The sequence below is a fragment of the Hippopotamus amphibius genome, chromosome 13 (assembly GCF_030028045.1).
Source record: "Hippopotamus amphibius kiboko isolate mHipAmp2 chromosome 13, mHipAmp2.hap2, whole genome shotgun sequence".
Taxonomy (NCBI): domain Eukaryota; kingdom Metazoa; phylum Chordata; class Mammalia; order Artiodactyla; family Hippopotamidae; genus Hippopotamus; species Hippopotamus amphibius.
In genome coordinates this window covers 44,424,691-44,452,082 of record NC_080198.1, presented here as the reverse complement: position 1 = coordinate 44,452,082, position 27,392 = coordinate 44,424,691, and the positions used below count along the sequence as shown (strand labels likewise).

Sequence of the window (27,392 nt, the reverse complement as noted above, 5' to 3'; positions counted from 1 at the left end):
TTTGCTCTTTAATTCTTCTAGGTCTTTGGTAAGCTTTTCAATCTTTGCATCCAGTCTTTTTTCAAAGTCCTGGATCATCTTCGCCATCATTATTCTAAATTCTTTTTCTGTAAGGGTGCCCATCTCCTCTTCATTTAGTTGTTTTTCTGGGGTTTTATCCTTTCCCTTCATCTGGTACAAAGTCCTCTGCTTTTTCATTTTCTCTGTCTTTCTGTAGCTGTGGTTTTCAGTTCCACAAGACGAAATACTGCTGATACTGCTTGATACTGCTGTCTGCTCTCTTGTCCTCAACCACTTTAAATAGGGGATTCACTGTGCATAAGGCAGTGGGTGGTGGGAATTACACAAGGTGGTATCCACATACAGGGGAATACTACTCAGCAATAAAAATGAATGAACTATATATAAATACAACAACATGGATGAATTTCAAATATATTATGCTAAGTGAAAGAAGCCAGAAGACAAACAAGAATACATAGTATATGATCCCATTAATATAAACTCTAGAAAATGCAAACTAATGACAGAAAGTAAATCAGTGGGAGCAGAGAAAGGTAGTGGAATGGAGGGATTACCAAGGGAACTTGAGGAAACACTTGGAGGAGGGTGTTGCTCTCTTGATTGTGGTGGTGATTTCACTGAGATGTACATATGTCAAATGTATCTAATTGTACACTTTAAGTATATGCAGCTCTGGTAATTCCCTGGCAAGTCCAGTGGTTAGGACTTGGTGCTTTCACTGCCATGGCCCTAGGTTTATCCCTGTTTGGCAAACTAAGATCCTGCAAGCTGCATGGTGTGGCCAAAAGAAAAAAAATGCAGCTCATTGTAGATTAGTTATAACTCAGTAAAGCTGTTCAGAAAAACCCACATCAACATGTGTTCCTCCCGTGCATGACTATTGTGCCGCTATCTGATGTGCAACTTGTGCAACTCCAACTTGTCCACACTCCTGTTTACAAAATGAGACCAGTGATTTCATGCTGGGATGTTGTAACATTGTCACATCTCTCTGAAAGTTTTTAAATGTTCACTTTCAGTTTTTAAACTTTTTAATTTTTTTTCCTGATCTTTGTTGAAGTGTAATAGCTTTACACTGTTGTGCTGGTTTCTGCTGTACAACAAAGAATCAGCTGTATTTATACATATATCCCCATATCCCCTCCCTCTTGAGCCTCCCTCCCACCCTCCCTATCCCACCTCTCTAGGTCATCACGCAGTATCAAGTTGATCTCCCTCTGTTAAATAGTTGCTTCCTGCTAGCCATCTGTTTTGTGTTTGGTAGTATATAGATGTCAATGCTACTCTTTCACTTTGTTCCAGCTTCTCCTTCCCCACCTACCTGTGTCCTTGAGTTTGTTCTCTACCTCTGTGTCTTTATTCTTCCTCTACCACTGAGTTCATCAGTACCATTTTTTTAGATTCCATATATATGTGTTAGCATACAGTATTTGTTTTTCTCTTTCTGACTTACTTCACTCTGTATGACAGACTCTAGGTCCATCCACCTCACTACAAATAACTCAGTTCATTCCTTTATATTGTTGAGTAATATTTCATTGTATATATGTGCCACATCTTCTTTATCCATTCATCTGTTGATGGACATTTAGGTTGCTTCCATGTCCTGACTATTGTAAATAATGCTGCGATGAACATTGTGGTACATGTATCTTTTTGAATTATGGTTTTCTCTGGGTATATGCCCAGTAGTGGGATTGCTGGGTCATATGGTAGTTCTATTTTTAGTTTTTTAAGGAACCTTCATACTGTTCTCCATAGTGGCTGTATCAGTTTATATTCCCACCAACAGTGCATGAGGGTTCCCTTTTCTCCACAACCTCTCCAGCATTTATTGTTCCTAGATTTTTTGATGATCGCCAGTCTTACTGGTGTGAGGTAATACCTCATTGTGATTTTGATTTGTATTTCTCTAATGATTAGTGATATTGAGCATCTTTTCATGTGTTTGTTGGCCATCTGTATGTCTTCCTTGGAGAAATGTCTAGTTAGGTCTTCCGCCCATTTTTGGATTGGGTTGTTTGTTTTTTTGATATTGAGCTGCATGAGCTGTTTATGTTTTGGAGATTAATCCTTTGTCAGTTGCTTCATTGGCAAATATTTTCTCCCACTCCGAGGGCTGTCTTTTCGTCATATTTATGGTTTCCTTTGTGCGGAAACTTTTAAGTTTCATTAGATCCCATTTGTTTATTTTTGTTTTTATTTCCATTAGGAGGTGGGTCAAGAAAGATCTTGCTGTCATTTATGTCAGAGTGTTCTGCCTATGTTTTCCTCTAAGAGTTTTATAGTGTCAGGTCTTACGTATAGGTCTTTGACCCATTTTGAGTTTATTTTTGTGTATGGTGTTAGGGAATGGTCTAAATTCATCCTTTTAGAAGTAGCTGTCTAGTTTTCCCAGCACCACTTATTGAAGAGGCTGTCTTTACTCCATTGTATATTCTTGCCTCCTTTGTCAAAGGTAAGGTGACCATATGCACGTGGGTTTATCTCTGGGCTTTCTATCCTGTTCCATTGATCTATATTTCTGTTTTTGTGGCAGTACTATACTGTTGATTACTGTAGTTTTGTAGTATAGTCTGAAGTCAGGGAGCCTGATTCTTCCAGCTCCATTTTTCCTTCCTCAGATTGCTTTGGCTTTTTGGGGTCTTTTGTGTTTCCATATAAATTCTATGATTTTTTGTTCTAGTTCTGTGAAAAATGCCATTGGTGATTTTTTTTTAATTTTTAATTTTTTACAATAAACTGCATATATTTAGAGTGTACAATTTGGTATCCCAATCTCCCCGTTCATTCCCCCCCAACCCTCCCTGCTTTCCCCACTTGGTGTCCATATGTTTGTTCTCTACATCTGTGTCTCTATTTCGCCATTGGTAATTTGATAGGCATTGCATGGAATCTGTAGATTCCTTTGGGTATTATAGTCATTTTCACAATGTTGATTCTTCCAATCTAAGAACATGGTATATCTCTCCATCTGTTTGTGTCATCTTTGATTTCTTTCGTCAGTGTTTTATAATTTTCTGCATGCAGGTCTTTTGCATCCTTAGGTAGGTTTATTCCTGGTATTTTATTCTTTTTGTTGCAATGGTAAATAGGAGTGTTTCCTTAATTTCTCTTTCTGACTTTTCATTGTTAGTGTATAGGAATGCAAGAGATTTCTGTGTGTTAACTTTGTATCCTGCAACTTTACTAAATTCTGTGTTTAACTGATAGTTTTCTGGTAGCATCTTTAGGGTTTTCTGTATATAGTATTGTGTCATCTACAAAGTGACATTTTTGCTTCTTTTCCAATTTGGATTCCTTTTATTACTTTTTCTTCTCTGAGTGCTGTGGCTAATACTTCTAAAACTATGTTGAATAATAGTGGTGAGAATGGGCATCCTTGTCTTGTTCCTGATCTTAGAGGAAATGCTTTGAGTTTTTCACCATTGAGGATGATATTGGCTGTGGATTTGTCATATATGGCCTTTATTATGTTGAGGTAGGTTCCCTCAATGCCCACTTTCTGGAGAGTTTATGAGATATAATTGACATACAACATTGTATTAGTTTTATGTGTATGACCTAATGTTTTGATATATGTTCAATTTAACTGTATCTTGTCACAGTAAGAAATCGTCTTTTTTGCGCACCTCGTTTTCAGTTGCACTGTTTCAGAGCAGTGTCTCCACACTTTACGTACATTTTGTTTTGTTCATCTCATTCTATGTGTATCATTATGAAACCATTATACCCTACTTCATAGTCACAGTATGATTTGATTAACCTGTGTTCTGGGGTGTAGATTCTGGCATGGAGCACATGGGAATTTCTCAACATGCGTCCAGGAAATTAACTAGATCTGATAAAATCTGTTGCAGAATTTCCAAGTGGATTATGTTGAAACATCGGTATAGTATTGCCCCCCTCATATTTTTGAAGGAATCATTTAAAAGGTTAATGCAGTGTAAGAATTTTTCAAAGCGGAGTGTGCTGGAGCGTCCTAGGGCTCTGGCTTGGGGAAATCTGTGTCCAGGTTCTGGCTTCCAAGTGGACTGGATGGTGTCGGCAAGCTGCTGCAACTCTCTCAGCCTAGGTTTCTTGGCTTTAGAGACAGAGCGACAGTTGCCTCTCAGAAGACCTGCGATGTAGTGAAAGTGCTTGGTAGGTGATAAGTGTTATAAATAAGTAAGTTTATTTTGCTGGGTATATTTGTATCTTCGTCTGGGAGAGTTACTATTTTTTTTCCTTCAGGAATAAGGTCCATATATTGAAAATAATTTGGAAACCAATTCTTAAAAATGGAAGATGGATTTTGTAGAGTGTCTTGCCTGTTACATGTAGGTTAAAGAACTGAGAGATACACATGAAATAATATACTTTCCCCCCCTCTTTTCAGGCAGTTACTCTCTTAACTGAATTAATTAGGGAAAACTTCAGGAACAGCAAATTAAAACAGTGCCTTTTACCAACGCTGGGGGAGCTGATCTACCTTATAGCCACTCAGGTAAGACTGTCTGGTTAATTCTATTGCTCTTTGATGTGTTCAGACATAACCTGGCTGATAAGGGTTAATATCAGAGTTTTTTGATTTTGCCCCTTTGAGCATTCCTAAGGAATTTAGGACAAATTTTACCTCTGGAGAAGAGAGGCTCTTGGTGTCTTTCTGACTTTTTCTGTCTCTCCCTGTCTGTCTTCCCTCTCTCCCAGTGCCTCTTTTTCTTTAAAGTGTAGGAGATTCTCAGGCTGTATTTTAAAACCAATGGGCCAGAGTCCCCAAAGTACTCCTTAGGTTGCTGCCATCTTTGACTCCTTCAGGTGAGAGGATTCCCATTGGTCCTCCCAGCGTAAAAGCACCATTACTGTTTAAAACAGTACGTGTAATATAGCTCTTAACATGGCCGTGAGAATTTGTGACTGAAGAATCTGACTTCTTATTTTGGGGGCATATATTGAGTAGATATAGATAAGTTACGAGTTATTCATTCATGTGATGCTCTGAGTGTTTTAAATGAATACCAGTAAGTTATAAGTTAAAAGTTCTCTCCTTGTATTTAAGTTTTGGTTCTAGAACTTGCTTGAGTGTTCCATAACCTGAGTATCCTTAGTATCTCCATTGACTTTCTGGATGGTAATTATTTTAAGGCAATTAACATAATTATTATGAAACATCAGTATTTCAAATTGTTTAGTTCCATATTTAGTATCGATAGCTGGGACAGCAAATCTCTCCTCCTTATTCTTCCTTTTCATAAATGTCTTTGCTATTCCTGGCTCTTTGCATGTCAGAATGAATTTTAGAATCAGATTGTCCAGTTCTGAAATCATCTTTTGAAAACTGCTTTGACCATACAGAAATACTGGTATCTTTGTGGTTTGGAGTCTTCTAATATGTATTGGAAATTGTACTGACTCTATGAGGAAAGTATTAGTACATTTGTGGTATGTTGTCCTTTAATGCACAAAAACGTGGCGTTTCCATATATTTATATTAAAAATTTTTTCATTTAAGTTATTGGGTTGGCCAAAAAGTTCATCATCTTACGGAAAAACCTGAATGAACGTTTTTGCCAAACCAATATTTCACTCATAATGCTTTTGTACATTTAGCTTGGTTGAGTTTATTCTTAGGTAATTTTATAATTTTGAAGAGATAACACATTCATGAAACTAGAAAACCTGGAAGTATAGAAAGGTATACAGGGAAGGCTCTCGCTTCTATTTTTGTTTCCCATCTGTGTAGTTCTGCAATAAATAATCATCACAGGTATTTTCTTACATTGACAGGGTTACTTTTGCACAAATGAACAGGTAGAAATGTCGATTCTGATTTTGTCTCATTTTATATAGCAAGCAGAACAACTTTTTTCAGTTAATAGTTACGCAATATTAAAAACAGTGTATGGAGATACATACACTGGAGCTATTTCTTAATAATTAATACAGATGTCTTTCTCAATTAGTACTTAGAGCTCCCTCCTCCCACCCCCGGAACATTCTCTTGTGTGCTAAGTTTTGTGAAAGACAGTTTTGCTTGCAGTTCTTTGGGGGTGGGGCTGGAGAGTTTATATTGACTTTACTCTTACCTTGGGCCCTGGAGGCCTTGACATCAAAGCTCAAGTTTACCAAGTTCTATAGGCCCTTAGAATAAAAGCAGACTTCAGTGCTCTTTTTACCCCTTCATCCTTGCAGCTAATTTTTGGCTTGATGGTTATTTGTTTTCTGGTCAGCTCTCTGAGGCATTTTAAGGATGCAGAATAAAACTGCTTTCCTTAGAAGAGTGGTCAGGTGTCTCAGACCACAGGAGGAGTGGTCTGCCATCTTACAATGGATGGGAGTCTAGTCCAATTTTTTTGAGTGTGTGTGTCCTATATATATATATATTTTTTTTTTTTTACCTTTCCCGACAGCTTAATTGAGGTATAATTGGCATACCATGAACTGCACACGTTTAAAGATTAAAATTTGATCAGTGCTGATATATGTATACATCTGTGACGCTGTCACCACAGTGAAGTTAATGAAAATATCACCTCCAGAAGTTTCCTCAGCACCATTTGTTATCCTTCCCCCCCTCCCAGGGAACCACTAATTTGCCTTCTGTCGTATAGTCTAGTTTGCATTTTCTAGAGTCTTCGAAAAATGGAATAAAGCAGAATCATATTTCTATTTCTTTCTAAAAGTAGATCTAGAGAATCATTTCCCTTGGTAATTAATTGGTTATGCACTAGGCTATTTTAATAAAGGGATGATTCTGTGGCCATGACATTTGACCACATCTTATGATGGCAAACCAAGAAAGGAAGTTATGTCCCTGGATCCACAAAATTCACTAATGCTTCACGCGATGAGGCTGTTTGTGGCATTGTCACTTTGAATAGAGGTAAACCTTAACATCTCAGGTCAGTGCTGACGTAGTGAGATGGACCTGAAGTGATTAATGTATGTATAACACCCCCCCACACACATATATTTACATACATACCGTATACAATATAGAAACGTGAGTCTGGTCCTTTTGATTCTCTGCTAACACCCTAAGGTTACAAACTTGAGAACAGAAGACCAGGCTGTGATTCTGCCAAGGATATGAAGAGGCAGCACGTTTATAGTTTGTGTGTTTTTTTTCTGGCTTTTGTCAAGGACGCATACCGCACTGAGTCCAGGTGTTCTTATGTTGTGTCTCTCTTTGTCCAGCCCATGATCATTTCCAGACGGTCTCCTTGCTTCACTCTTGTGTCCTTTGACGTCTTCCCCAAACATCCTTCAGAGCGAGCCTGTTAAAGCCATGGGCCTGGAGAGCGGTCACTCCTCGGAGCCCTCCTGTGCTCCCTGTCTTCCCGGTCGCCCCAGCGAGATCTCCCTAGTGGCCTTCTGGGCCCTTGTGAGCTGCCTCCCCAGTCCACGTCTGCCCTCTGCCCTCACGACCCTCTAGCTTGCTTCCTCCTCCCCGCTGCGCTGACCTCCCCCTAGTTCCTGGAATCCCCCCCCCCCCCGCCCTGATCCTGCCTCCACACCTTTGCATTCGCTGTTCCTCCTGCTTGCAGTGTTTCCCCCCCAGATGTACGCAGTTTCTCTGCTCACATGGATCCCTGCAGTGTGAGATGGAGCCCCTCTGTCTACAGTCTTCCGCTAACCCCTTAGCCTGCTGTGCTTTTCTCCCCTTTTTAATTAAAAAAATTTTTAAATTGAGATATAGCTAATTTACAATGTTGTGTTTAATTTCTGCTGTACAGCAGTGACTCAGTTATATATATATATATATATATATATATATACACACACACACATACTTTTGTGATATTCTTTTCCATTATGGTTGATCACAGGATACTGAATACAGTTCCCTGTGCTGCACAGCAGGACCTTGTTGGTTATCCATTGCTGTGCTTTTCTTTATAGCACTCATCACTGTCTTGACTTGTTTATTTTGTTTAATTAAAAAAAGCCAAACAAGTTTCTCCCCCCACTAAACACCCTTCAGGCAGAACATTTATCTGTCTTGCTTACAGCTGTGTGGCTATTGTTTAGAAGAGTTCCTGGCACACAGTAGATGCTTTTTTCCTCTCATGAATGGCACCAAGGCCGATGGGACAGGAGGGAGATGAGCAGGAGGCGGGCTGCAGAGACTGGTGGGGAGGTGACCATGGCGGGCTCCTCGGCCAAGGCGGATGCCTGGGTCTCCATCCTAAGAGCAAGGGGAAGCTGTTAAAGAGTTTTAAGAAGGGTAAGGGCATCATCTGATTTAAGTGCCACAAAGATGACTCTGGTTTAAATGTGGAGAATAGATTGGAGGATGGTAAGAGAGGCTTTTAGATCCTAACGGAGAGTAAGTGAAGCAGGAGCAAAATTAGGAGAGGAGTAGGCGTTTCAGAAGAGAGAAGGTCTATGGGGCTGAACGTGGAGCTTAAGGTCCAAGAAAATGGACCGCAAAGAGTCCCCTGGATTATGTGACATGAAAGTCACCAGTAACCCAACAAGAGCTGTTTTGTGTATTTATTTAATGAGGAGTGAGGGAGGCAGATGAAGTCAGACTGCAATGTGTTGAGGATTTAGGGGGAGGTGAGGACAGTTGAGAAAGTCGATGTAAAGCGAGAATGGTTGTGGGGAAGAGTGGAGGGGCAAGGGACCGTTATTGAAAATGGGAGATGACAGAGGGCCCAGATCACGACAGCAGAATAGAAGGACGTGGAGCTCACCTCTTCCCCAGAACACATCCTTCAGGGGACTTCGCTGGTGGTCCAGTGGTCAAGACGCCGCGCTTCAACTGCAGGGGGCGAGGGTTCGATCCCTGCTCGGGGAACTAAGATCCCACATGCTGCACAATGCGGCCACAAAAACAAAACAAAAAAAAAACAAAAAACAAATTCTGCATGTGCAACAATTCTCACAGCACGCCTGAAAATGAGAGATGGCAGTGAGTCTAGTGGAAATGGAAAGGATCCCGTGGAGACAGGATATTGAACACTTAGGAGCAATAAGGGATGGTCCGAATCTAATGACCCTGCAGAAAGCAGGGTGGGAATGGGCCGGTGAGCCCACGGGGAAGAGGTGGAGGAGCCTGTCCTGCTCTAACCACTGGGTATGAGCAGCAGCTGGCTGCAGGTGGAGGTGAGGTAGTAGTTCCTTTCTCATCACGTCCGTGATCTCCGTGAAGGAGGAACGTAGGTGAAGTGGTAGGAGGGCCGTGGGGTTGAAATCCTGTGGTGCTCTAGGCAAGGGACTTGGTCAGAGAGAAACAGGCCAGGAGAGTGACGTGGAAGGTCCCTGGGCTTGCTGGCCCTAGGTCCTTTGTGGACTCTGTGTTCTTGGTGCCGCCCCTGCAGGAGCCCAGCTGTCTGAGTGCAGGCCTGGAGAAAACCAGCCACTGGCTCCCTCTTCGGTTCAGTTTTCCCAGACCCGGGGCCCCCGGCGCTCCAGAGGGCGAGGTCATTCAGGCCTTTGGCCACAGTGATTAACTGATAGACCAGGGGCTCTATGTGGCTGCCAGGGAGGGTAGGGGACAGACTGAGGGAAAGAAAAGGGGTGGGGGAGGAGGGGACAGGGAGCAGAGTCCAGTGATGCTGGGGAAAGTTTGTGGTCGGCCTTGTGAGTAAGTGAGCTGAAAGGGAGGAAAGTTGTGTTTGCAAGTCAAATTGGTGCTGAATTAGTGATTTTTGAGCTGGAGCAGGTCTGGCTGATAAGGTCTAGGTGACGACCATATGTGGCATTCTGTGATTAAGGATACAGTTGAAATGGGCCACGATGCTCATCATGGGTATTAAATACTTTTGGATCGGTAACGTACCACTTCTAACATTTGGACAATCGTAAAGAGATACTCTAATTTCTTCTGCTATAAGGAGATTTTTTTTTTTCACCTTTCTTTGCAGCCCCCCTGGTTTATTTTGAGATTTTATTTGATAGGTGCCAGGAGTGTTCTTGTGGTTCTCTAATTTCGTTCTTCTGTGAAAGAATTTTCCCTGATGTCGCTAAAATCAATGCACCCACTAATCGCGATCGCTTACTTTTATTGAGCTTTGTCTCACCAGCTAGCATACTGAGTTTTACTTGTTCCTGTGGATAATCCTGAGATATTACTCAAAGCTGTGTGTTCTGTGCTTTCAAATCATTCCAGATACTGTCACACCTTTTAGGTAGGGATGTATGTATCATCATCTACAGTTATCAGTGGAGAGGTTTCTCTATCAACCAGATCATACTGTCACTTCTTAGTTCTTCCCATCTAGCTACTGCTGAGGGGATCTTATCAACATCACATATAACATAACGAGAAGCAGAAGAAATGCCTTGTATGTACAGTGCGGTAAAAGACCCCTCATCAGGTCATAATTGTCAGGTTGTAAGTAGTACTTTCAATAGAATATTAAGAAGTTTCCAGTCGTTTGTATGTATGAAACTGAGCCTTTTTCTTGAAATGGTTAATATCTTTTGTGCTGTTACCTTCACTGCCTTTCCATCCACTTCACTTTAGGAAGAGAAAAAGAAGAACCCCCGAGAATGCTGGGCCGTTCCCTTGGCTGCATACACGGTGCTAATGAGGTGCCTTCGGGAAGGGGTAAGGCTCCTTTGTTGTCCTCTGTAGACGCCTGCAATTGTGATAGCCCTTCAGGCACTGTGTGAGGACTGTAGCCTGCAGCGGTGCAGGAGCCTGTCAGCGGAGTACTGTACTGCTCCTGAATTTAAATAATCTCGACAAGGCACCGTGAGCCAGTGACCTGCAGTGGAGCAAGTGTAAAAACGAGCTACCTCTCGTTCACCCGTGTAAATGCCTTGCTTTTGAAGAGATGATAGCCAGTATAAACAACCTAAGTGGCTCTCAGTGACATGGTCTTAATCCTTCCGCCTCTTTTAAAGTTATTGATGCACAGGTTTAACAAGCAAGGTGCATGCAGAGAATTTTTTGCAAACCTCAGTATCCACGTAATTATCTTGTCAGGTTGCCATTTTGTGGTTCAGAAACAGGGAAGCTGCCACTAGTATCCATTGATTTTAATATTAAGTAGTAGTTATTATGTGATGTGTGTGGTTTTTTTTTTTTTTTTTCAATTTATTCACATCCTTTCTCGTGCTATTATTAGTGGGTGAAAACCAGCCAAGCTGGCCAACAAACCAACTTGTATATGTAGCTCCTGTGTGTAACTGTGTAGGGGATTTATTAACTGACCTAAAAGGTTGGCATTTTTCTGTTTGCTTTAAACCTTGACATTGTTTCACCCAAGGCAAAGCCATAGGCTAAAAGCATTCCTTAAGGAATGAAAAAAAATGTCAGAATAAACATCTTCCTTTTGAGTTCATTACTTCATGCGTTATGTGGTAATGGAATGATGTTCCAAGTGTAGCAAAATCTCTGCACGGTTTTCCCCTAGTGATCCAGAAAGGAAGTGTGAACACTTCCCAGCCTGTAGGGTTGACTGTGTAGCCAGCTGTCACTGTGGGATGCAAATGAAGCCAGTAAATTGTACTTTATCAACAATATGAGAATTGTTATTTTTTTCTACATTCAGAAGACACATTTGGATTTATCATTCAAGGCCTCAAGCTAGGCACACCTGGGGGCACACGGATGAAGAAGGTGGAATTTCTGTTCATGCACAGATCCTGCCTGTTGTGGGAGATAAGATAAAAATGTAAAGTGGAATCTGTCAAGTACATTCATGCAAAAGAACAAAGTATAGGAGCTCAAAGGAGAAAGGAGTCTTCTAGGCATTTTTTAAACAGTGTAAAGAAATTTTAAAACTTTTGTATCTTTAATTTATAAAACTTAGATTAATGCCTAGGAAAAGATGATCAATTCTAATCCATGAGGTGGTATCCTTTATTAAATATCTCCTCCCACACCCCCTCCTGTATTTTTCACTGAGTACCTACTATGAAGAACAGCGTTTGATATATATATGTATTGTTGACAAATAATAATTGTAAAATAGTGATGTAGCTAATGATATAGTTAATAATGAATATACACACTTGCCTTTTATTGTCTTGGTATGTATGACCAGTCTTGTTTATTTTTCATTAAGAGGGAGAAAAGCCCAGAACTCTAATTTATGAAAAGTTTACATATTTGAAAAGCAGTTAAGTGTATGCTTTGGCAGGATGTATGGTAACATTGTCCCTATAAAATAGATAAATTCAGAGGTGATCATCCCCCCTAAAAAAGGATTTCTATCCTTACAAAAAGAATTCAGCTGTAGAAGTTCTTTAGCATATTTGTCTAATGTGCATAAGACATAGTTGAAGGTAAAAAAATTTGAAGCCACTTATCTTCAATGATTTAAAAAATTTTTTAATGTAGAAAACTGTTTTCCCAGCCCCTACTGGTATTTCTGAATGTAGGTTCTTTTGTAGTGAAATATACTTCATATATAGAAGAGAATATGAAATGTATGAGTGTGGTTAAAAGCACGCACTGTGGCCCAATTACTCTATTTAAAAAAAAAAAAGGTATGGTGCTGGTCGCTAAGAGAATTCTTCTCTTTCCCTCTTGGATTGCAATTTGTACTTTTTTTCGAAGAGTAACCACTATTCTGAGTTCGGTGATAAACTTTCCTAAGGTTTTCTTAAAAATTTTTTGTTTACTTTTTATTTTCCCAAGGTTTTCTTTATAGTGTTTCCCTTTTTGAACATATTGCTAAATACAGTCATTGATTGATTCTAAATGTTGAACTCTAACTGGACTGGCACTATGTTTTTTGAGACTTAATTTTTTTGCTAGAGTTAGGTTGAGATTGATATAAGCTGATTGTGTAAAGTGTAGCTCATTTGTACCACTGAATAGTATGTTGATGTGTGCCTCAATACACGAACACATGTGTGCATACACGTGTGCATCAGCTTATACTCTCACCAGCAGGGTAGAGGAGCATCCTTGAAATCCACATCTTCTTGAACATTTGATATCATCAGACTTTAAATTTTGGTCAATCTCTTGGGCATTAAATGATTTCTCAAAGTGGTTTTAATATGCATTTTCCTGATTGCTAATGTGAATGACCATTTTTTTTCTATTTATTTTGGTTTTGGGCATTTCCTGTTTTGAAAATGATGTCTTAATTTTTTCTGTTGCTTTGTAGGAATTCTGCACACTGTCATTCCGACCCTGTCACCCACCCAGCCTATTGTTAAAAAAGTTTCAAGTAGTAGAAAAGGAAAGAAAACTGTAATGATCACCTCTGTTTACATCACCTAGGTTCAACAGTTAATGTTTTGCCCTCTTTGCTTTGTTGTAATATGTGTATATCTATCCATATATGTGTATTTATTATTTATTCATTCGTTTATTTTCTGAACTGTTTCAAAAAATTACAGGTGCACTCCACGCATAGGAATTTTTTAAAAAATGTATTATGGATATTAATTTTCTGTTGTTTATATGTGTCCCAGATACTTTCTAATTTGTGTTTGGCTTTTCGTTTTCTTTACAGTGTCTATTGATAAGCAGAAGTTATTAATTTTATTTTACTTATTTTTTTAATAAATTTATTTATATATTTTATTGGCTGTGTTGGGTCTTTTTTTTGGCTGTGTGCGGGCTTTGTTTAGTTGCGGTGAGTGGGGGCTACTCTTCATTGTGGTGCGCGGGCTTCTCATTGCTGTGGCTTCTCTTGTTGCGGAGCACAGGCTCTAGGTGTGTGGGCTTCAGTAGTTGCAGCACATAGGCTCAATAGTTGTGGTGCACGGGCTTAGTTGCTCTGAGGCATGTGGGATCTTCCTGGAGCCGGGATTGAACCCATGTCCCCTGCATTGGCAGGCGGATTCTTAACCACTGCGCCACCTAGGAAGCCCAGAAGTTATTAATTTTAATAGAAATTTATCAATCCATTTCTTTATGATTTGTGTTTTTTGCATCAAGAAATGCTTCTGTACTCCAGCTTCATTAAGATGGTTTGTTCTATTTCTCTGGTATTTTTTAAAATTGTGGTTATATATATATATATAAAATATAAAATTTACCATCTTAACCATTAAGTATATAGTTCAGTACATTCACATTGTTGTGCTATTTCTGTTGTTCTTAAATATGTTGAGATGTTTTTTGCCTACCTTAGTGACTTCTTTTTTCCACTTTTACAACTTAGTAATGTACCTTGTTGAACATGGCCCGTTGATTCTGGTTTTTACCCGCTCTCCTCCTCTCTCTAATCTGTGCATTGAAAAAAAAGTGGTATGGAAATTTTACTTTTTGGTTTTAATTGATATGTAGACTTCTTAGAAGACAATTTTAGTTTTAAATTGTAAATTTTGTTCATTGTGCGTAACTAGCTTTGCAATGGGATATTCATACGTGTTATAAAGGTTTTTTAGTCAAATACCTTGGGACATGCTGGGTTAAACAAAGTTGAATAGTTAAGTTTGTATTTAGTACTTTTCAGAGCTTTTAGTTATGAATCTACACAGGGGCATATTATATGCGACATTTTCAAAGTTATTTGCCCACAGACCTACCTTATCCTGTGGCATGCTGTGGGACGCACTTTGGGAGAGGAAGTTTGTTTAAATAGTTTTCAGTAGGTTTTCTCTTTTTCAAAAGGTTACCTAAGAGATTATGACCCTGTTTTCCCAACAGGTCAACCTGTTATGATTTCTATAACTTTAACAATGGTAATAGAGATGTTAGTCAGATGTCTGTGATCTTGTTACAGTTGTACATGCTCAGGTGGAAAGAGGGGAAGTATGTAGAGTGAGAGACTTAAGGTGGAACAAGGAAAAAAAAAAAAAAGGATGTGGTATAACTGTTTTAAAGAGTGTGTGGCAGTATATAAGAAAAGGTATCCAGGATGATACCGAGTCACCGTTTCAGAGTTGGGGCTGGCGTTTTGGAGACCTTGAGCTGGGAGTCAGAGGATGTGGATTTCAGTCCCAGCTGTGCCACTTCTGAGTTGTTTGATATTGGCCAAGCCCTGGGGCCCCACCTGGTGTTTTGTATAAGGAAAGGTACCTGTGCTGGTTGATCTTCCACGAGCTTCTGACTTGGGCCCTCTTTGCCAGCTTTCCGTTCCATTGCTTTGACCTCCATGTTTGTAGACAATACCAGAGAGCACTTCTCTCCTTGGTATCATTCCTGTATTGATCTCAGGAATACTTGGCATTGACCTCACATGGCATATGTTCCGTGTGTGCATGAAATAGGGAGGCTGAGAAAGCTGGCTTTTCTTGGAAGGTCGTTATTTTTATCTGGGTGGGTAGCAACCTACTCTACAGTGCACACAGAAGCTGGAAATGGCGCCTAGAGTGTTTCCACATGTTTAGAGGAGAAGATTAATTTATGCATTTGTATCTAATCAAGCACATCTTTTTTTATAGCATGCATAATAGTCTGTATATAATTATGGGTGCTGAAGTGACACCTGGCATATGTTAAATGTGAGGTTCAAAAAATAAATTGTGGGCTTTCTTATTCATTTCTGAACAACAGCTTATTAGATAATTTTGATGTAACAAAATTCCTTTAAGAGGAAACTGAATTTTCAATTTTAGTGCTTTTTAAAAAAAGATAGCTAGTGGTAAATTGCTTATGTATTAGATTAGAAAAAGACTGGGCTTGAATTAGAAAGTATGGAGACATTAGCCATTATATATGTTATCTTTGAAGTGTTTTAGACACTAGTTACCTAAAACGAGAGAGCAGTTAAAATTCTTGATATTGAATAAAAGTGAAAATGCACAGCCACATTTTCTGTTCTTGTTACTGTCACAGTTTAAGTTTAATCTTCCTATAAAGAATGTGTGTGCCATCAACATTGGGTTCTCTGTGGGTATGCACAATTCTCCTCGCCTTTATGTAGTGAACGTGGGCAACATGTATGTGGAATAGGAGTGATGCAGGGTTTTTTGTGCTTTTCTTTTTAATATCACTATTCATAATATTTGGAATGGTACTGTGAGTAGGGTGCCAAAGGGCTTACTATGTGTGGAGTTACCTAATGTGTCTTGAAGAGAACCTTTGAGAATGGCATGATGAAGCGATCCTGAGTTTGCACTGAGTCGGGGGTAGACCAGCTGCCAGAGATTTGGTGCAGTAAGAGGCATGGAGTATGGCATGTTCACTGCCAGAGTGAGGTTTGTACTGCCTCTTCTCCCCTGGCAGATGATCTTAAGGGGGAAGCTCCACAGGGTTCTATGATTTGCGAGTATATTGGTTGGGTTTCTGTGTACATTTTCATATTCTTTTAACTGTTTTATCCCGTTACATGGTTTGTAGACTTAAATTCTATACCTTTTTTTGTCTCTTTCTCGTTTAATACTGGTCTTTGTTTTTTCTATTTATCTTTTTATTATTATTTTTAACTTAATTGTATTGTGGTTGGAGGGAATGGTGTATGTGTGATTTTAAATTTTGGAATTTGTTGAGACTTCTCTCATGACTCTGTATGTATATATACTTAGGGGGAAAAAAGGTGAATTCTGCCATTGTTGGGTGATGTAGGTCAAGCTTGTTAATCTGATATAGATATAAATGTGTCTATGCTGATTGTTTTTTGTCTGTTTTATCAGAGATAGGTATTTAAATTATTTTTCAGCTTTATTGAGGTATAATTGACATAAAAATTGTAAGATATTTAAAGTGTACAAAGGGGTGATTTGATATATGCATACATTGTAAAAAGATTTCCCCACTAAGTTAACAAATCCATGGTCTCATATTTTATCCTGTTACCTTTTTTTTAGGGTTGGGGTGAGAACATTTAAATTCTCCTCTTTTAGCAAATTTCAGTTATACAATATAGTGTTATCAACTAGAGTCACATTGTTCTACATTAGCTCCTCAGACTGTATTCATCTTACAGGTGAAAATTTGTGCCTTTTACCAACCTGTCCCTATTTTCCACACTCTTATCTATGTTTTTGAAAGGAGTTATTTGTTGGGTATGGATTTATAGGTTGATAGTTGTCTTTTTTTTTTTTTTTTTCTTTTTCTTTTGGTACTTTAAAGATACTGTTCCACTGTCTTCTGGTTTTCATTGTTTCTGATGAGAAGTCTTTTGCCATCCTTAATTTTGTTCGGTTATGTGTTAAATAATCTCTACATAATGTGTCTTTTTACTCTAGCTGCTTTTACTGGTTTCTCTTTATTACCGGTTTTTAGCAGTTTGATTGTGATGTACCTAGGTGTGATTTTTCTTTCTTTCTTCTTGAGGTTCATTGAGTTTCTTAGATTGTGAATTATTAAATTTCATAAATTTGGGAAAATTTCAGCCAGTAGTTCTTCAAACAAATATTTTTTCTGCCTCCCTCTGCCCCCTTTTGGGATTCGCATTGCACATCCATTAGGTCATTTGAAGTTGTCCCATAGTGCACTGATGTTCTGATGTTTTGTTCTTTTTTTCCCAATCTTATTTCTTTCTGTGTTTATTTTGGGTAGTTTTTTCCTTCTTTCTTTTTTTTTTTTTTGCTAATTGCTGTGTCTTTAGTAATCTTCACTAATCATTGAGTCTGCAGTGTCTCATATGTTAATCCAATTCAGTGTATTTTTCATATAAGACATTATAATCTCTAGCCTTTTGATTGGGGTCATTTTTTAATCTTCTGTTTCTTTCCTTGTCATGCTTATGCTTCTTTCTTCTTGAGTGTATGAACTGTATTTATAATAGTCATTTAAATACTTTTTTCTTATTCTATCACCTGTCATTTCTATTAATCGAATTTTCTTCTTATGAGTCATATTTTCCTGCCTCTTAGTGTCTGTGAATTTAATTGGATGTCAGATGTGATTTTTAGGTGGTTGGACACTTTTGTTTTCTATGGTCTTTTAAGTACTTTTGTGCTTCTTCTTGGACTCATTTAAGTTACCTGGAAGCAGTTTGATCCTTTTTGAGACTTTTAAGCATTGTTAGGACAATTCAGAACAGACTTTAGGGACTTCCCTGGTGGTGCAGTGCTTAAGAATCCACCTGCCAATGCAGAGGACATGGGTTCGAGCCCTGGTCTGGGAAGATCCTACATGCCGTGGAGCAACTAAGCCCATGCACCACAACTACTGAGCCCATGTGCTGCAACTACTGAAGCCCATGTGCCTAGAGCCCGTGCTCTGCAACAAGAGAAGCCACTGCAATGAGAAGCCCTTGAACCACAATGAAGAGTAGCCCCTGCTCACAGCAATGAAGACCTAATGCAGCCAAAAAATAAAAATAAATAAATAAATTTATATTTTAAAAAACCAGTCTTTAGTCTAGGGTTAATTTGGTCACACCACTGGCACAATCTGTTTCTTAGGACTTTCCTTGATTCCCTGTATTTAGGTGGCCTTTAGCTGATTGGTACACAAAGTGTTTCCAGCCCTGAGTAATTTCTGAAGATTGTTCTGCATACTGCTTATGATTTTAAAATTATCTTCCAGTTTTTCTGTTATGCTGTAAGTTATAATTGTGTATTTTCCAGATTATTTGAGCCTTTTTATTGGAATATGTGGAGAATTATGTTACTCTAGGTTTAGTGATTAACCAAATGTAATAGTTTTATAATAGCCTGAAAAAATGACCACATCTCCTAAAACACCTAACACATCCAGGTGCAGGTGATACACTCTTGGTATCAGGCCTTTATTTACGAAGCAATGGTTATGAAGAAATGACGTATAAATATTCATCCTAAATAATACCTATTTAATTTTCTCCTTGTTTTCTACTCCCCATCCCTCTCTCTAGGAGGAACGTGTTGTGAATCACATGGCAGCAAAGATTATTGAAAATGTCTGCACTACCTTTTCTGCTCAGGCCCAGGGCTTTATTACAGGAGAAATTGGACCTGTTTTATGGTACCTATTCAAACATTCTACCATTGACTCTCTCAGAATAACAGCAATATCGGTAAGATGGAGCATCTTTTGGGTATATATTTGTGTGTATTTAAATACCAAGTTTGAAGAACTGTGCTAGATATAGAGTAAATTTCACTGGATAGGTAGAAATCTTGAGTAACAGAACAATAATTTGATTTCCTCCTGAAGCAGGAGGACTGTCCGGAAATTCCAATAGGATGTTGTGTGACCATGACATTAAGTTTCAAAAACTATTTGGAAGTGATAGTGGAAAACTGTGGCAGTGGATAAGGTGCAGGATTTGTTCTGGTATATTTCTAGTGTTCCTTGACTTTTCCTGTTAGCTCCCTCTTTCAGATTTTATGTTAAATGGGTTTATCATGTGGTTCAAATGAATTCATATTAATGTTCAAGCATCTGTGATTTTGCAGTTTTTGTATTTTGATTGGTTGTCTACTACTTTGCTTCCGTGGTTATAATGACTTGGTGTAAAGGATAATTGTGTATGAAGATGTGTTAACCTGGTTGTATCAATTTAATGGTCTGTTGAACAGATTTAACCCTTTCTCATATGATTTATTTAAATACTGTCTTTGATCATCAGTCTTATCTGGACTCTGTTATCTGGTATACTCCCTGTATTTCTCTAGCCTACTCATTCTTGTGCTTCTCTCTGTGCCAGTTTCAGACCTCATTCTCTTTCCTTAATCCTCCAAATCCCACGTTTTCCCTCCCGCATCCTCAGTAAATGGCTTCTCCCCATACTTCCCAGAGAAAAACGGAGACATCCAGCGGGAAACATCCCAGTGTATGTCTTACGCACCTGCGGACCTGTTTGCATTCATGCCTGTCCTGCCTCAGTTCTCTCCCTCCTGTTACAGCTGATGAACCGCCTCTTCTCCTGGTAGAGACAAACTTCTGCATGATTCTTCTATCTGTTCTCTCCTTGAGAATCTCACTCAAGTAGTTATTTTTGCTCTTTCCTGAACCTTTAACTTTCCTTGTCTGCGAGAGCTTTCTAATCAGCATTCAGGTATTCTCTACCCCATTAAAAATAAAAATATACACATAAAAACATATCCAGATTTTTCTGGGATGTACCTTCATCCCTCCCCACCCCCCCACCCCAGCCATACTTCTTTAAATGGTTATTGCCAGAAACTTGCTCCTTTCTGGCCTGTTTTCTCTTCAGCCCTATCTGGTATCTTTCCTAAAAACATCAGTGAACCTGGTCTTGCTGAGATCTCTAACGACTTTCATGTTGCTAAATCCAGTGGATATTTACGGATATTTTCCAGTTCTTATATATACCGTGTAATTTTAAAGATCCAGGCATAACAATCCTGCTCAATGAATGTTCTTAAACAAAGGACATAAAGCATCCATCACACTTGTATCTGCTCCACGAGCCGCGTGATTTCAAAATTACAAAAGCCCCTCAGTTATGGTATTAGTAATTAAGGAGAAACAGTGAACTTTCTCAAGGCGTCTCTGAATCATATCTTAAGGCATTCATTTTAATCCCGGGCTTTTAAAAAACCTGTCTTGCTTCCCTTGGGTTTACGCTATCATTTTCATCTTTACACTCAGCATGGTTTCTTTTCTTGGCAAAGGTTTTTCCAGTTGTTACCACCCAAGTCTCAGACCTTCTAGCTCTTTCTTCATCTTTTACATTAAGCTTCACTCTTTCATCTTCGGCTTCTTATATTTTGTTCTTAGTGTGCATCTAACTTATTAATTTTTCCTTGAAATTTTGCCAGTCCCCCCCCCCCCAATATCTCTTTCTTCTTTTCTGCTCCAGGATCATGTTCAGTATCATGTGTTACATATTATTTTCATGTTTCTGTAGTCTCCTTCAGTGGAAACAATTCCTCAGTATTTCTGGGAACTTCATGTCATTTTCGAGTTTAAAGGACTCAGAGCTTATATTTTGTAGGGCAAGGCTCAGCTTGGGTCTCTCTGGTGTTTTCCCACTAAACCTCCTCAGCATCCTTGAGGACCCCTGCCTGTAGCAGATGCCTCTGTGTTGGTTGCCATATGATGGTCATCTGTTTGTTTCATTCCTTTTCTGTCAGAGATTGGCAGATATTTTCTGTAAAGGGCCAGATGATACACATCTTGGGCTTTGGTGGCCACATGTGGTCTGTGTTCCATATTCTCTTTGTTTTGTTTGTTTTCTATAACCCTTTAAAAACGCAAAAACCATTGTACGTTGTTCTCATGAGCTGTACAAAACCAGGCCTTTAGTATTGGTTGGAATTCTATTTTAAAGAAGCTCTTTCCCTTCTCCCACATGTGTGTGTGTATTTATATCATAATGATCATAGATACCTATTTTATTCAATGAATTATTATGTGATACTACTATTACCACTATTATTATTTATTGTTTGAATGCTCAGATCATCCCAGAAGCCCTACAAGCTGGCCTTTGTGTCCTGTTGACTATTTCTATCATTGATCACTTTCTTACTTTCTGACACCATGCAGTTTCTGGGCTACTTGCTCTCTGCTGGCCCTGGCACCAGTCGTTTCTCCAAGGAACCTTTGGTGTTTAGAAACCACGATCTGGGTGCTGTGCGTATTGCTATGGGATGTTACTGTTTTCAGGCCTTCTTAGTATTCAGAGCTGGAAAAAATATATGCACTCATACATACACATGCATATAGAATTATTCTTATATCTATCATTCTAGGTATTTGGAACAAAATTCATGCATTCATGTTGACAATTTTAATCCAATACTTAGGATTCTTTCTAGCCTTCCCATTTTCTGTGTTTGTAAATCTCATCTCATACAGAAACCTGGTTTCAGTTATTCTCAGTATATTTACTGATCTGTTCAATCAGTTAATCTATTTATTCAGCATCCCAGACTCCATCCACTCTGGCTGCTGCCTCTGTGTCATCCCCTTTCTCTCTTGCCACTGCTGTTCTGTCTCCTGAGCCACTTGTGCTCAGTGCTGCTATTCCCCTCTCTGACCCCTTTCCTCGGAATCTGGTGTATTGCCCTGGGGTGGGGAAGGTAAGGGAGGATAGATTAAGGAAAACAGAGGGTTAGGTGTCATTTTTGATGCTTTATCGTCCCTAATTTCTTCCCCTTCGCTATTTACATCCAGCTAGTCAGCCTGTCCTCTGATTCTAATTCATAGATATTGCTCAGATCTCTCTGCCTCTCTCTCTAGCTCTGTTGCTACCCCCATAACCAGGCCACCACCATCTCTCACCCAGACCAGTGGAATGGCCTTAACTGGTCTTCCCATGGCTAGTTTGATGTGCCACTCACTCCATTCTCCATACAGAGTAAACTTTATAAAAGTCACATCTCCTCTTCTCACTGCTCTGTTAAAACTTTTCAACAGCTTTACATTTTTAAAAAAAGCGTTAATAATGCTACATAAATGCTACAAAATACTAGGTAGAACTTAAGAATTTGCAAGTGCTTTGAGTTTTAGGATAAAATTTAATGTTTAAAGCAATTAGCACATTTTGCATAGTAGATTAGTTATGTTAGCTTATTTTATTATAATCCCTTATAGATTGTAAACTCCTGGAAAGCCAGGATTATGTTTTGTCGCTCTATCAGTTCGAAGCCAGGCCTTTGACTGCAAGTTTGAACTTTTCCTGCACAGGTTGAGAGGGAGCCCCTTGTCTCATGTCATGAGTAGAGGGCAGGAGGTTGATAACATTAAACATTCTTCTTTACTTGGGATACAGGGGAAATAGGCCACAAAGGTTCTGCTAATAGTAGAATGAGGAATACAGTATAAGATCATTGTTTGGGGGTCCTAAAACAAAGTTATCCTAACGTTGTAATCTTAAGAAAATTCCACCTGCTTCCTTAAGAAGATGTACATGAGGATTCATTAAAGACTGAGGACACAGAAACTGAAAATACACATCCTGAAGATACTACACAGATTCCTAGAGGGACGACAATTGTATTTTCCCCAGCATGCCTTACAGAACTGAGCTTCCTTTTTGATTTCTTTTCCAGTAACGCCCTCTCAGGAGTGTGCTCCTGAGGTGAATGTACCCATTTAGTGATAAAGATCAGATTTCTGCACGTGACTTTCAAGATGTTGGGCGGGTTTCACCCCTGCTTACCTCTTCTATCACATTTTCTAAACACTCATTCTGTCGCTCACTGTGCTTCAATGACACTGAGATTCTGATATTTTCAAGAATTTCTAAGCACTTTCCTTCCTCAAGACTATCCCCCTTGCTATTCCCTGTGCCCAGGATGCTCTCTTCTGGCTTTTCACATGGCTGATCCTTCATCTTTCAGGCCTCAGCTTAAATGTCACCTCTTGCACTAGGGTGCTCCTTGCCCCTCGTGTCTGTGTGTTTCCGTGTAACGGTGAACACAGCTGTGTTTATGTAACTGATGTACGCATATCATCACACATCCTGTCAGGAGGTCTGTTCTAGGAAGGTGGGGGCCCTGTCGCCCTTGTTCCCTGCTGAGCATGTGCGGCAGGTGCCCGGTGGATATCGGTTGCCCTGATGGATGTAAGAGCAAGGCTGAAGGATGGTGTTGTCCGTGCCGAGTCACCAACCTGCTCCTTGTTCCGCTTGTAACAGCGTGTGTCTACTGCCTGTGTCACTGGTTTTCTGACCCATTTCTCCTAGTCACCTCTCGGCCCCATGGGGTCCTCCCGTACCAGTGTGATGCAGATGGCCGCAGTAACATCACCTGGGAACTTGTTAGGAACACAGGCTTCTAGACCCTCACCCAGACCTGCTGACTCAGGATCTCTGGGGGGAGAGGCCCAGGAATCTGCATTCTAACAAGCCTCCAGGTGCTTCTAATGCCTGCTGAAGTTTGAGGACCACTGCCCTAAACCTCAGAGCTCTTGGGAAACACTGCCTTGCTTGGAGTGAAAGATGGCTAATTAATCCTTTCCACTCAGGAGTAGCATCCATTGCTTAGGGATTGGTTGTTGAAGGGAGTGGACCTGACTTGGAAAGTGTTTTGAATGGATAAAAGGATTCCTAGAATTACTAGGATAGTAGGGAGTCTGTATATGAACCACAGTGGGAACCAGAGCAACCTTTAGAGTTAGATTGAGTAGCATGGTTTCTATGAGGGCGGTAACTGGGCTAATTATAATTACTGAAGTGCTGAGAGGAAGAGTGACAAAGTGAAGAGTTTTTCAGGGCAATGGTTCTCACTGGGATTGGAGGGGAGCTTTTCAGTAACACTGACTACTTCCTCCTCGCTCTCCACCCCCTGCCCCTGTTCTGGTGTATCTTAGATCTCAGAGGTCAGATGAGAGTGTGTATAGTTTGACAAAGTTCCCAAGCTAATTTTGATATGACATGAAAAAATCTTTCAAAAGACAGAAAAGAAATGGTTCTTAAACTTATTCTGTGGTGATTTTGCTCGTTTCTAATAGATATACAGCTTTCACTTTTGAGTTAGTCTCTTTCTTAGGCATTGGTTTTAATAAACAGATGGTCAAAAATTCTGGAGGTAACAGAATGTACTTTTTGAGGCAAATTTTGAAGTGAATTTTGAGCTGGAAGTATTCTTTCCATTTTTTTTTTCTCTGACAAAGCAAAAGACTTTATTGGGAAGGGGTGCCTGGGTGGAGAGCAGGAGGGTAAGGGAACCCAGGAGAACTGCTCTCTCCAGTTTTAAAATATAGTCTCAAACTCTATTTTATTTTTTTATTTTTAAAATTAATTGATTAATTTATGGCCGCGTTGGGTCTTTGTTGCTGCGTGTGGGCTTTCCCTAGTTGTGGAGAGCAGGGGCTACTCTTCATCTTCGTTGTGGTGCGTGGGCTTCCCATTGTGGTGGCTTCTCTTGTTGCAGAGCACAGGCTCTATGCACGTGGGCTTCGGTAGTTTTGGCACACGGGCTCAGTAGTTGTGGGTCTCGGGCTCTAGAGCACAGGCTCAGTAGTGACGCAAGGGCTTAGTTGCTCTGTGGCATGTGGGATCTTCCTGGCCCAGAGATAGAACCTGTGTGCCCTGCATTGGCAGGTGGATTCTTAACCACTGTGCCACCAGGGAAGTCCCTCAAACTCTATTTTAGTAAGTAAATATTTCAAAACCAAATCACTGAACATTAATCTTGAGGTTTGATTTTGTTTTTTTTTTGGAAAATACAAGCACTCGTGCTCTTAAGCCTTTGTGAGCTCTCAACTGTGTTTGACATCCAGAAGTGATGAGTTGAAGGTTATTTCCTGCATGAGCTTTTCAAAATGAAAGATCGGTTAGGCTTTTGAGCAGCTTTCTGAAGACAAGACCTTCTGATCGCTTTCATATTGCTTTGAATACATTTAGAAGTAGTCTGGACAAATCTTGCATCAAGAAATTGTCCCCATTATGATAGGGTTGGGGACTTTATATCAATAGAAAGTCAGTTTTGCTGTGAAAGCCTCTTCCAAGAATTATTACAGTGCTAATGAGACTTACTCTTCACTGTTTTGAAGCTACTTTAAGGGAGACCCCTAAATTTCCTTGAAAAATTCTAATTGTAGCATAATCTTTAGGGACTCCATTTAGAATGCTCTTATTTTTTTAATCCAAGGATTGAATAATCTTTGAAATAATACTGACTGAAATAATGAAACAATTCTGTTTTCTTAATTGAAGTATAGTTGATTTATGATGTTATATTAGTTTTAGGTATACAGCATAGTGACTCAGTGTTTTTACAGATTATACTCAATTAAATGTGATCACAAGATAATGGCTATGGGGATGTGGGGGTATATGTATAAATACAGCTGATTCACTTTGTTGTACAGCAGAAACTGGCACAACAGTATAAAGCAATTATATTCCAATAAAGAGCTTAAAAAAAAGATAATGGCTATAATTTCCTGTGCTATACAATGTATCCTTGTTGCTTATCTGTTTTATTATATAAATTTGTATCTCTTAATCCCATACCCCTAATTTGTCCCTCCCCCTTTCCCTCTCTGCTCTGGTAACCACTAGTTTGTTCTCAGTATCTGTGAGTCTGTTTCTGTTTTCTATACACATTTGTTGTATTATTTTCTAAAATCCCACATAGAAGTGGTATCATATGGTATTTGCCTTTGTCTGATTTATTTCACTAAGCATAATATTCTCTAGATCTACCCACATTGCTGCAAATGGTAGAATTTCCTTCTTTTTTATGACTGAGTAATCTTCCATTGTATATATGTACTACATCTTCTTTATCCACTCATCTGTTGTTTGGGTTGCTTTCATATCTTGGGTGTTGTAAATAGTGCTCCTAGGAACATTGGGATCCATCTGTTCAAATTAGTGTTCTCATTTTTTTCTAGATATATACTGAGAAGTGGAATTGCTGGATTGTATGGTGGTTCTATTTTTAGAGTTTTGAGGAAACTCCATACTGTTTTCCATAGTGGATGCACCAATTTACATTTTCAATGACAGTGTACAAGGCTTCCCTTTTCTCCACATCTTCTCCAATGTTTATTATTTGTAGACCTTTTGATGATGGCTACTCTGACATGTGTGAGGTGATACCTCATTCTATGAGGCCACCATTAGCCTGATTCCAAAACCAGACGCTACAAAAAATAAGAACAGGCCTAATACCTTTGATGCAGAAATTCTCAACAAAATATTGAGAACAAATCCAACAATATAATGTAAAAAGGATCATACACCATAATCAAGTTGGATTTATTCCAGGGATGCAAGGAGGGTTCAGCATTTGCAAATCAATCAGTAAGGTACACCACATTAACAAAAGGAAGAATAAAAACCACACGATCATCTCAATAGACGCAGAAAAAGCATTTGACAAAATTCAGCATCCATTGATGCTAAAAAACTTTCATTAAAGAGGGTATAGAGGGAACATATCTCAACATTATAAAGACCATTTATGACAAATCCACACTAACATCATACTCAATGGTGAAAAGCTGAAAGCTTTTCCTCTAAATTCAGGAACCAGGCAAGGATGCCCATTCTCACCACTTCTATTTAACACTGTATTGGAAGGCCTAGCCACAGCAATCAGGCAAGAAAAATAAAAGACATCCAAATTGGAAGGAAAGAATAAACTGTCACTATTTGCAGATGGCATGATACTTTGTATAGAAAAACCTAAAGTCTCTACCAAAAAATCAAAACTAATAAATGAATTCAGCAAAGATGCAGGTTACAAGATTAATATACAGAAATTTGTTGCTTTTCTATACACAAATAATGAACTATCGGAAAGAGAAAGAAAAAAAAACCTGTTTAAAATCACATCAAAAAGACTAAAATACCAAGGAATAAACTTAACCACAGAGGTGAAAGACCCATACTTTGAAAACTATAAAACACTGAAGGAAATTGAAGATGATTCAAAGAAATGGAAAGATATCCCATGCTCTTGGATTGGCAGAATCAGTATTATTAAAATGACCATACTCCCCAAAGCAATCTATAGATCTGTTGCAATCCCTATCAAAATACCCATGACATTTTTCACAGAACTAGAACAAATAATCCTAAAATTTGTGTGGAACCACGAAAGATCCCTAATTACCAAAGCAGTCTTGAGTTAAAAAAATGAAGCTGGAGGTATTCACTCTCCCAGGCTTCAGACTATACTACAAAGCTACAGTATGGTACTGGGACTTCCTAGGTGGCACAGTGGGT

General features: G+C 39.2%; 1 protein-coding gene across 11 annotated transcripts in view; it reads left to right on the top strand.

Annotated features, from left to right (window-relative positions):
- ULK4 (unc-51 like kinase 4) overlaps nucleotides 1-27,392 on the top strand; it is a 559,288-nt gene that overhangs the window by 78,014 nt on the left and 453,882 nt on the right. For all 11 annotated transcript variants that reach the window (XR_009048679.1, XR_009048678.1, XR_009048680.1 and 8 more), the window contains 3 exons: nucleotides 4,403-4,510; nucleotides 10,478-10,561; nucleotides 18,651-18,812. Coding sequence is in view for 8 of the 11 variants with exons in the window: in XM_057704482.1 (XP_057560465.1) it covers nucleotides 4,403-4,510; nucleotides 10,478-10,561; nucleotides 18,651-18,812 (354 nt within the window). In the remaining 3 variants the exon portion in view is untranslated. The remainder of the gene's footprint in view (nucleotides 1-4,402; nucleotides 4,511-10,477; nucleotides 10,562-18,650; nucleotides 18,813-27,392) is intronic.